The sequence below is a fragment of the Cryptomeria japonica genome, chromosome 10 (genome assembly GCF_030272615.1).
Source record: "Cryptomeria japonica chromosome 10, Sugi_1.0, whole genome shotgun sequence".
Taxonomy (NCBI): Eukaryota; Viridiplantae; Streptophyta; class Pinopsida; order Cupressales; family Cupressaceae; genus Cryptomeria; species Cryptomeria japonica.
In genome coordinates, this window is record NC_081414.1 from 724974144 (window position 1) to 724985970 (window position 11827).

An 11827-nucleotide genomic window follows, 5' to 3' on the forward strand; every position below is an offset into this window, starting at 1 on the left:
CGGGGTCGGGAGGTTTTAAACATCCCCGTCAAATATAAATTTTTATTTTATTTTTAATAATCTCTAACAATATTTAAACTACAAAAAATTCTAATATGAAATTAAAAAATTTCGCAGAAAAAATTATTATTTAAAAAAAACTCGTACCATACAGTCTAATAGGCTGAATTTTTCCTCCAATGTCCGAAATTCAATTTTCACCAAACATAGGCGAATTTATACTCAAAATTCATGGAAATGACCTCTCAGATGCAATGGTGAAGTCAAAATTACCATAGGATGATCCTAAAATGTGTAGCTCCCCAGATCCAAAAAAATGAATTCTCCAAAAGCTCTCCAAAAAGACTACTCAATTTATCCCCAATGCCTCTAATACCATGTAAGAATTTGTTGAAAATAGCTAAGATCAACAACACATTGAATAGAAAAAATGAGAGAAATATATTTGATGAGAATAAACTGTATATTATTCTCATCAAGATGCAAAATACTGATCAACCAAATCATCCAAAAATTACTTACAGTGTAGATCAGCCTTCCTATAAAGGCAAATAAATATGGATAGTTGAGCACACAATAATGACATGTGACAGAATGAGAAACAAGGGTAGGTAGGGGTAGGTAGGAGAAATAATAAAATATTCCACATGAGGTGGATCACCCACCGAAGGTGGAATGTAACAACAAGATAAGACCACAAAAGCTGGAATTTCTCCTACATACATCATCCCTATGTGCACACTTGCCTAAGTGTCTCATATCCAAATTACTGTGAAATGCATTATCCTAAGTCAACTTAAGTAAAGTGTAATTATGAGACATAATTTACTCCAACAGAGGCAATGGACCTAGAAACTGCCCAACTATGGAAAACAACCACTATCCGAGCACCAAAACATTTCTTCAGTAGTGAACAACCTCAAAGACAACAGGAGGGAAAATAGAAGGGGAAAGAGCCAAGTTCGGGCCACTAAAAGGTGAAGGGAATAGGGTTCAATCCAGAATAGACAGGGGATAGGTCTCAAGGACCTAGATCCCACCAACCACTCCCCATTTTTTACCATCGCATGGTCAAGCATCCCATGGCCATCAACAACCTCCTCTTCGTCGTCATCTTCCTCATCTGAATCTTTTGCAAACTCACCTTCCCCATCCAAAACCCTAGCTTTTAAAAGACATAAGGTTTCCATATTCCATGAGATGGATAACAGAGTGTGATAAAAAACGTTGATGCAAAAAATTAAATACAATCTATTTCAAAAGCAGTTGATTTCTACCCTAACTTCTCTCTTCCCACTCTCACACCTCTTCATTTCTTTTGTCTTGGCATTCATGTTTGTTACCTTGATGCCATTGTTTCAAACACTTTTTATTCTATCTTATTTTTAATCATTGATATTTCTTAATATCATTTATGTTTAATTTATCATTTAGAAGCAATTCGTTACATTTCAAATATAGAAAGTCTTCTTATATTAGGTAAACAATTTCTTAATTGAAGAACTTGTTAATGTAAAATTTAAACTAAACCCACACAAGATAGTATGATCTAGTTGGAAAAAAAGGACAAAGTCGTATGTTAATAGAGGAAAATTTTAGAACAAGAAGAATGAAAACAAAGCATAAAATAAACAAAGCTTCACCAAAAAACAATACATAAAACAGAAAAAATTTGCTAACACTTATAAGATTTTTTTTTAAATGTTATATACGGTCATGCTCTTTGATTATTTCAAGCTCACAGGTAATATGGGGAATATAGTGACTTCCTCATCATCATGATTGAACTACGTACAGTAAACTCAAGAGCCTTTATAAGTCATTCAAATAATGTGCAAATAATCTCAGTCCGCCAGAAATCCACAGTATATTCTTTTGTTAGTGAGAAATTTGCGCAACATTTCTAAATTAACGGACTTTATGGTTGATTCTTCAATCGAAAGGAAGAACCGATTTAAATTTTTCGACAGCAGTTTTGTCGAAATTTTAAGTGACTTTTTCAGAGCATGGTATGTATATAGAAATCCAAGATTATACGCAAATCAAAGTTGTATCACGTTGTTATTAAATATGATCAAAAGTATCTAAAAGCAAATTATCATATTAATTAGCTAGGCAACAGTGACTGGTGTTTGACATGGAGTTACACGTGCTTCTTCCAACAACATATTTCGCAGTACCATCCAAACTGAGTAAATTGAATATTGGACACCGCTTTCACAGAAATAGAAATTATTTTGTTTTTGTTGTGCTGACAAGGTGGTCCAAGTGTGGTGGCCTCGTACGATTTCTGCTTGATTGCAAAAGGTTGTTGGTAAATTAACCATGCAACTGAAAAAGTAGAAAATGTCACCAATGAAGGCCAGGGGCCAGCAAATGTGGTATTGAGTGTTTAACAATTAAACTGTTTCATGTTCTAGTAAACTCTAACAAATAAAATTTTAAGTTAATTATAATTCAATATATATGATAAATTTGTATACATCAATTGGGATTATTAGAGGATTAGTTAGTTTACCTATATGTTGCGTTTGTCTGATATAATGAAATAAAAGATGTCTATTCTTTTATCTACTAGATTCGGTTGTTAATGTCTTGGTAGGTGAAAGAACTTCTGATTTATAAGAATACATGACCACATATCAGTAAGTTCATTGGGGTTGATAAGTGATGATATTCAGTTTGCTCTTTGTTAAGCCACAGAGAAAACTCTGTTCGTAGAGTGTAGGTTATGGTGATCGAGTGCTTAACGTGAAAATCTATTAGTGTCAGCTTTGCATTGTATTTTGCTTTGAGCTCATGAGACAAGCAAGTTTTGTGTAATACTTCTTCTATTGTAGTTGCACAAATATTTTCATTGTTTTACAAGTAAATAGGCTGTTAACAAGCACTTGAATGTGTTAGATTGTTGTATGAACTTTTTCTATCGAAGCTGGAATACTAACGTGAGGATTGTTTTAAGATCTTCCAATCATCGATGGGAAAGGGAGGTATTAGTGCGAAGGCAAATAGGAGTGGAACAAAGCATCCTGCCTATGTAGGTGTGAGAAAGAGAAGGTGGGGATTGTGGGTGACAGAAATCAGAGTGCCAAATGAGAACAAGAGAATATGGCTGGGCTCGTTCCCCACACCAGAGATGGCAGCTCGTGCTCATGATGTAGCTGCATTTGCCTTGAGAGGAGAATCAGCCAATTTCAATTTCCCTGACTTAATACATTCTCTTCCTTGCCCTGCAACTTCCTCTGCAACAGACATTCAGGCGGCTGCAGTCGAAGCTGCATACTCTTATTCTCAAAAGCCAGAGAAACAAGAAGCACCACAGCCATGCTCCAACACCGAGGATGGTGATAATAACGGTGGTTTTCATGACTCAGAATCGTTTCCACAGAATCAATCTCAATCCACGAATACTGCAGTAACTGTGAAAGAAAACAATGTAATGACGGATTCATGGCTGGATTGGCCCAACTTGCTAATGAACATTGCAGATGGAGTGCTGATCGGATCTTCTCTCGTCTTTGGTAACCCCGTGACTGGAGAAGAAGATCGAGATGATCAGTTTACATCTCTTTGGGATTTCAGTTAGAGTAGCAAGGTAAAGTTAGAAAAGGAATGCGGAGTGGAGCTTTCAGTGCCATGGCCTATCACCAAGATTTACCGTTCAAGAGATTGAGGAAGGTTAGTGATATATAGTGTAGTATAGTCGAATGATGAATCTAGGAAAGCTTGGAACTATATCGTTGCTTCCATTGAAATAAAGTGTATTGAAACTTGCAAAAACTGTTTTGCCTAAAATGTATATACATGTTTCCTGTCGTTGGTTTTCCTCATGATAACATTCACCTAATCTGAAAACACAAGGCATATGTGTATTACAAGATTTCTATTAATCAATGTCTTCCTTTGATTTCTAATTTTATAAATATTTCCCTGTTCATTTACTAATGTTCATGTTCTAACTATAGCATTCTATAGCATTCTGGAATTGTTTGATGGTATCCACTCATGTCACTTATTTTTGGCCATTCGTCTGAATTTCCAATTGAAATAATATAAAATATTAGAAAAACAATTTAAAAACAGTTATTTTTCTTTTACTTTGTATTTAATTCTGTTTTGGTTTACTGATGTTCATGTTTCAATTCTAGCATTATGATATTATTTAATGGTATTTGTTAATGGCTGATTTATACCTAATTGCTCCACCCACATACAAACCTGCAGCAACGATGGGAAATATTGCAAACATGTGCCTATAGTTTTTTGATGATTTTTCAGGGTCTTAGGAATCGGTTCTTCGTAGGATCCTCAATGAATCTCAACCTTAAGATTAGAGAAAAGACAAGCGAAAAAAATAAAAAATAAAATCTAACTATAGCAGTAATACACTAATTACAAAGACTCCTTATTTGTATATGCTTGATTATGAACAATATTAAATATCATGAGACAATGTAAACATAAACACAACGATGAAAATTGAAAATCATTAAACTATTAAAGGTTTGATAATCTTAGATCTGCAAAAGAGGCGGTATATACAAGATAAGGAAATAGAGAAGCAATTAATATAGGGAAACCATAGCACAAAATGATTATCTTCTATTCATTGGTGTATTGCAATGAAGATGGGAGAGACAATAATGCATAGTACGGCAATATTTGATTAATTATGAAAAAAATTAGACACAAAGCCCTCCCTTTTCTTTATCAAAATTGTAAAAACCCAATCAAGAAGAACCTGATGGAAAGGCAACAACTTCCAATAACATTTGGATTATTTCTCTACTTGATAGCCACTTGTCTCATTTCAGTTCTAGCATGTGAGAAGCATTCATTTTATTTTTATGGGCCTCAATTCATTCCCAATGCCTCTCATTCACCTTGCATTTGGTGAGTCCATCATCCATGTGGAGGAATTGTGAGTATTGAAATTGAATCGTCCTCTTCTTTCATACCTAGAGTGTCCCTTTTGTTGGATTGAAAAAGATCCAATGATTTTTTAATATTTGAAACCCACACTTCTCTATCATGCCATTTATTTCTTTTGACGGATTTGCATTTTCTCAAGCCATCAAATGGTGATTCAACATGAAGAAATGTTTTATAGTGAATGAAAAAAATGTATTACAGTTCTAGCGAATTGCAAGGAAAGTGTACCTACATGTGTTGAATCCAGAAATTTCTAGTTTCACAGACTAGAGCCTTATCCACGAGGAAATAGAGTAAGGAAATTTAAAACTATAAACCTATTGCGCTCAATATTCTAGCCACTAATGCCTCTTCAATTTGACAAAAAAATTAAAATTAGTAAACAAAGAAAATGGGAACATTCCCATTCAATGAACGTGGCAAAATAACTTCCCTTGTTAATGATGTTTCTCCATGTTATTAAATTTGAAGTGATGAAAAACTAGATAAATTTGATAAATAAATACAATAGAAACCTATACCTCTCTTCCTATCTACATTCTGGAATCTCTTCTTTCATTTTGCAGTACCATTCGTACTAATCTACATGCTACATTCTGGAATCTCTTCTTTCATTTTGTAATATCGTTCATAGTGATCTACATACTTCCATTCATCTAGTTGCAAGTGGGAGGATGATATCAAGCATTGAAGCTTATGCTCTACTTTGCATTTGGAGGTGATTAGCATCTTTGAAAAAAAAATGACTTCAGTTGCATGGTCCTCTTTATGATTTTGAATTATAAAGGAACAAAAAATTGGTTTGAAAGAAATAGAGCTACCCTTAGTTACATTGAATTTGATTTGAATTCTGTTCTGGAGCATAAATGAATTGCAATTGTCACTTTCATACCATTATTTAATGGTGTAGATAATTTAAAATTTTATTACAATGAATACTTGAGTGTATTTGGAGATCTACTTCAAGGAGGTAATATCCATCTCCGATAATAGAAAATAGATCTAGCTCCTCTTTTAAGTTTGTATTTTCCTGATTCATGCTCTCATAATGATTATCTAAAATAGGCTCTTACAAGAAAACATCAATGCGATCAATAGAGCAACTGATCTAGAGTAGCCCATGGATGATCTAGTGTATGTAAGGAGTTCTCTAGGGAAGACAGGAGGTTACGAAACTAAGAAAAACCAAAAAAAATATTTTTCAATATTTTTTATGTATAATAAAATATATTTTTTGGGGATCTTCAAAGAAAAATTTGGGGTCAAAAGTGTTTTCATTCACTTAAATTGAATAGATAAAGGCATTGGTCTTAAGGAACTAAAGTTAGATCTCTTCAAAAAAATTCGGATAGTGTAAGAAGTTTTGAATTCTAAGCACCAAGCAATGAGTTATGATCTAGCCAAATCTGGGTACCTAATTTCATAGATCTTTTTAAAAATTTATTGATTTATTTATTTCTTTTTATGCTCCAAAACTCTTAATTTCAAATTTGTTACAATTTTGAGATTGGAGGGATTTTAGATAGTTGTATAAAATTCATTTTTGATATGCTAATGGCATTTTTTATGCTTACAACTCCTGTTTTGAGTTCTTATATTGCCCACTTTTTACACAATGCTTGTAGGTTTCCACTTACCTTGTCTAGTTTAATAAATTTACTATCGAATCAAGATCATTGGTATTATAGTGAGCACACTCTTGTATGTTATGTTACGCATTGTGTGGTTATCAAATGTTGGGATTACAAACACATAACACATTAATTTACCTCCCTTTGAAGTACAACCAGGCAAAGATGTCAAACCCAGATATAGACCCTATAAAAGCCATGATGGAAGAAACCCTTAACAAAAAGAGGGAAGAGATAATGAATCAATTATCTCTAATTATTCAAAATATCCAACAATAAAACTCAAAATGAAAACCATTTAGCATCCTTACTACCTATTTTTTGTTGTTTGGCATGTTTCCTAATCCTACCTTAGTTGGCCCTCTAGTGTATCTGCATGGTTGGTTTCTATTTTGTGGTTTTGACTTATGGGTTTTATGCCTTCTTCAGGGCTTCCCCTTGTTATTTTGTAGTCAATTTATTGCTATTAATTTTCAAGGGCTCTATTTGGCTCTTTGGTTTCTCAATTTTTGGTTAAGGGCTGCGTTTTGTTCTAGGGTTTCTCACAACCATTTCGGAGTTTGGTGCTTGCAAGATCTCTTTGGTTTCATTTAGGCTTATAGTTATTTTCCTTTGTTCCTTTCTTGTGTGTCTCATTTAGAGGTGGAATCTTTCCATATTGTGGTGGGTTTTATTCTTGTGGCCAAGGCTAGGGATAGGCTCTGTCTATTCCTATCTTTCTCTTTTACTATTCCTTTTGAGGTGGGGGAATCTCTTATAAAGATGGATATTTGCCTTCTAGGAGAAGTTGGAAGCTACTTGATGGAGTTTGATCTTCTCTTTGGTCACCTAGATGTGCGATTGGTTCATGTTTGAACCTTATTTCTATTGGGTTCTTCCTCTTCTACTCATATTGAGGTGGGATCTTCTTCTATTGAGGTGAAGAGGAGCTTTGTAGGAGAGGTCTAGGTTTTGAATTTTGGAAACTGGTGTTGCTTGTTGCAAGATGGTTGTGGGTACCATTTTAAATCTGATAGTTTTGGTTCAGGTAGCATGCAAAATTCTTCACTTTCTCTTGATATCCTAGCTACTTCAGAGGTTAAGTTTTTTTCAAAATGTTTATTTTGTATTATGTTAATGTTGTTGGAAGTTGAGGTTTTGCGAGCCTAGTTAAAACACATTAATGAGGTTAAGGGAGCCTAGAAAAACCCTTTGAAGCTTATGGGAGCCTAGTTAAAACCCATTGCAAAGGTTAACGATGCCTTGAAAAATCCTTCGTTCATGCTTGTCTAAGTAGTTTTGGTTGTCGGCTTTAGTCTTTTGGTTCATAGACAGGTCTTTCATACCTAGCTTTTCTTAGTTGGTTGTGGGTTGGCTGCTAGTTGCCCGTGTTTAATCTTGTAATAAAATTCTATTTTTGGGTTCCAAATCCCTAAATCTTAGGGTTTTAGGTCCCTCCAAAACCTAATATACAGGGGTTCGAGTCCTCCACAAAACATGCTTTACCTTTAATCAAAAGTTTGTTTAAGAAATAACCTTGTAACATAAAATAAAAGTACTAATAGACAAAAAATGATCTAAAGAGATCATTGACAATTTCTTTTGAATCAATTTATAAAAGTAGAATTTATTATTTAATTATCTACTTATTAGTATGATACCCAGACAACTTTTAGAGGATCATCTTTCAATGTGCCTTAGAATTCTTTGAAAAAAATTATCAAGCAAACCATTAAGAATAAGATACTCATATTTATTCATCTACAATATTATTTTTATAATTCACAAGAGTCATAAGACTCATAAGACATGAATTCATCTCAATAATAAAAGAATAGATGCAACCTCCAATATATTTTTCTTTGCTCAACGGTAACTAATATCCCTATTAATCTCTAGAGACAAAGGTGGTTGGATTCCATGAGGATATATTTATTAAATAATATTAATTTTTAGTATTTCTTTAATTAAATTATAAGAATTGGAATATCTTGATCTCCATCTTAAAGCCGATTAATTATTTGTTTTTCCTCATAAAAAATCTCCTCCCAAAGTTGTCACTCATGAAGGTCTTTAGAAATAGACAAATCCTCCAAATGTTGTTCCTTAGTAATACAAACTTCTCCAATATAAAAAGTAATATCATTCAATCCTTCATGTACATTTTTCACTAATAAATTTATCAAAGAAAAAATTGTTTCTCTATCTAATCCTAAGGTAAGACAATTGAGTCCTTTCAAAAATAAAATGCATATCATTTCTTAACGAGGTCTTACCCTTAAAAAAGTATACTCCATTGTTCTCATGTATAGCCTAATCTAAAAGACACATCAATCAAAACTTGTAGATGTCTTCTTAAGGATATAGAAAATAGATGAGGAGATCTTGATGGCCAATGAATCAAATTTTAATATCAAAATTTTAGAAGTAACTCAATTATACCTAATCTTCCTATCAGAAGCTAATAGCAAACTATCACATTAATTAGCTAGGCAACAGTGACTGTGTTTGACATGGAGTTACACGTGCTTCTTCCAACAACATGTTTTGCAGTACCTTCCAAACTGATTAAATTGAATATTGGACGCCGCTTTCACAGAAATAGAAATCAGTTTGTTTTTGTTGGTTGACAAGGTGGTCCTACTTGGGTGGCCTCGTACGATTTGTGCTTGATTGCAAAAGGTGGTTGCTAAATCAACCATGCAACTGCAAAAATAGAAAATGCCACCAATGAAGGCCAGAGGCCAACAAATGTGGTATTGAGTGTTTAACCATTAAACTGTTTCATGTTCCAGTAAATTCTAACAAATACAATTTTAAGTTATTTATAATTCAATATATATGATAAATTTATATACATTAATTGGGATTATTAGAGGATTAGTTAGTTTACCTATATGTTGCGTTTGTCTGATATAATGAAATAAAAGATGTCTATTCTTTGATCTATTAGATTCGGTTGTTAATGTCTCGGTAGGTGAAAGAACTTCTGATTTATAGGAATACATGACCATATATCAGTAAGTTCATTGGGGTTGATAAGTGATGATATTCAGTTTGCTCTTTGTTAAGCCACAGAGAAAACTCTGTTCGTAGAGTCTAGGTTATGGTGATCGAGTGCTTATAAACGTGAAAATCTATTAGTGTCAGCTCTGCATTGTATTTTGTTTTGAGCTCATGAGACAAGCAAGTTTTGTTTAATACTTCTTCTATTGTAGTTGCACAAATATTTTCACAGTTTTACGAGTAAATAGGCTGTTAACCAGCACTTGAATGTGTTAGATTGTTGTATGAACTTTTTCTACCAAAACTGGAATACTAACGCGAGGATTGTTTTAAGATCTTCCAATCATCGACGGGAAGGGAGGTATTAGTGCGAAGGCAAATAGGAGTGGAACAAAGCATCCTACCTATGCAGGTGTGAGAAAGAGAAAGTGAGGATTGTGGTTGTCAGAAATCAGAGTGCCAAATAAGAACAAGAAGATATGGCTGGGCTCGTTCCCCACACCAGAGATGGCAGCTCGTGCTCATGATGCAGCTACATTTGCCTTGAGAGGAGAATCAGCCAATTTCAATTTCCCTGACTTAATACATTCTCTTCCTTTCCCTGCAACTTCCTCTGCAAGAGACATTCATGGGGCTGCAGTCGAAGCTGCATACTCTTATTCTCAACAGCGAGAGAAACAAGAAGCACCACAGCCATGCTCCAATACTCTTAATATTTGAGACCAATACTTCTATGTCATGTCATTGATTTCTTTTGATGCATTATCATTTTCTCAAGCCATTAAATGGTGAGTCAACATCAAGAAAAGTTTTTAAATGAGCAAAAAAAAAATGCATTATAGTTCTAGTGACTTGTAGGGGAAGTGTACCTACACAAGTCGAATCCCAAAATCTCTAGTTTCACAAACTAGAGCCTTATCCACTAAAAATGGAGTTAGGTAATCTAAAACTATAAACCCATTGCACTCAACATTCTGGCCACTAATGCCTCTACAATTATTCCTATTGATGGCTCTATGACTTATCCTTGACAACAAAAAAAAAAAAAATTAATATACAATAAAAATAGGGACATGCCCATTCAATGGAGTAGAAAAACCACTTCCCTTCTTAAAGATGTTTCTTCATGTTATTAGATTTGAAATGATGAAAAACTAGATAAATTCTATAAATAAATACAACAGAAACCTCTTCGTCTCTTCCTATCTGCATTATGGAATCTCTTCCTCAATTTTGCAATACCATTCAGAGTGTTCTATATACTACATTCTAGAATCTCTTCTTTCATTTTGTAATATCATTTGTAGTGATCTTCATACTTCAATTCATCTAGTTGCAGGTGGGAGGATGATATCAATCATTGAAGCTTATACTCTACTTTACATTTGGAGGTGATAGGCATCTTGAAAACAAATTGACTTCATTTGCATGGTCCTCTTCATGATTGTGAATCCAAAAGAAACCAAAAATTGGTTTTCAAAGTAACAGAGCTACCCTTATTTACATTGAATCTGATTTGAATTCCATTTTGGAGCATGAATGGATTGCTATTGTCATTTTCATGCCACTATTTACTAGTGGAAATAATTTAAAATTTTATTACAAGGAATATTTGAGTGTATTTGGAGATCTACTTCAAGGAGGTAATATCCATCTCTAATAATAGAAAATAGATATAGCTCCTCTTTTGAATTTTTATTTTCTTGATTCATGCTCTCATAATGATTATCTAAAATAGGCTCTTAAAAGAAGATATCAATGTATTCAATGGTGCAACTAATATAGAGTAGTCCATGGATGATCTAGAGTATGTAGGGAGTTTTCCAGAGAACACAAGAGGTTACAAAACTAAGAAAAACCAAAAATCTAAGGTCTTTAAAGCAAAATTTTGGGTCAAAAGTGTTTTCCTTCACTTAAATTGAATAGATAAAGGCATTGGTCTTAAGGAACTAAAATTAGCACCAAGCAATGAGTTACGATCCAGCCAAGTTGGGGTAACTAATTTCATAGATCTTTTTAAAAATTTATAGATTTGTTTATTTATTTTATTTTCCAAAACACTTTATTTCAAATTTGTTAGAATCTTGAAATTGGGGGGATTCTAGATAGCTATATAAAACTCATTTTGGATAAGGTGATGGCATTTTTATGCATACAACTCTTGTTATGAGTTCTTCTATTGTCCACTTTTCACATAAAGCTTGTGGGTTTCTACTTACCTTGTCTAGTTTAACAAATTTACTATGGAATTAAGATCATTGGTATTAGAGTGAGTACAC

General features: G+C 33.5%; 1 protein-coding gene across 1 annotated transcript; it reads left to right on the forward strand.

Annotated features, from left to right (window-relative positions):
• Positions 1–2977: 2977 nt before the first annotated feature.
• LOC131040056 (ethylene-responsive transcription factor ERF039-like) lies at positions 2978–3586 on the forward strand. Its single transcript, XM_057972943.1, has one exon. The coding sequence runs from the start codon at positions 2978–2980 to the stop codon at positions 3584–3586; it is 609 nt and encodes a 202-aa protein (XP_057828926.1).
• Positions 3587–11827: the final 8241 nt, after the last annotated feature.

Excerpts from the sequence above, each read along its gene's own strand:
- LOC131040056 (XM_057972943.1), top strand. The coding sequence starts at position 2,978 with ATGGGAAAGGGAGGTATTAGTGCGAAGGCAAATAGGAGTGGAACAAAG.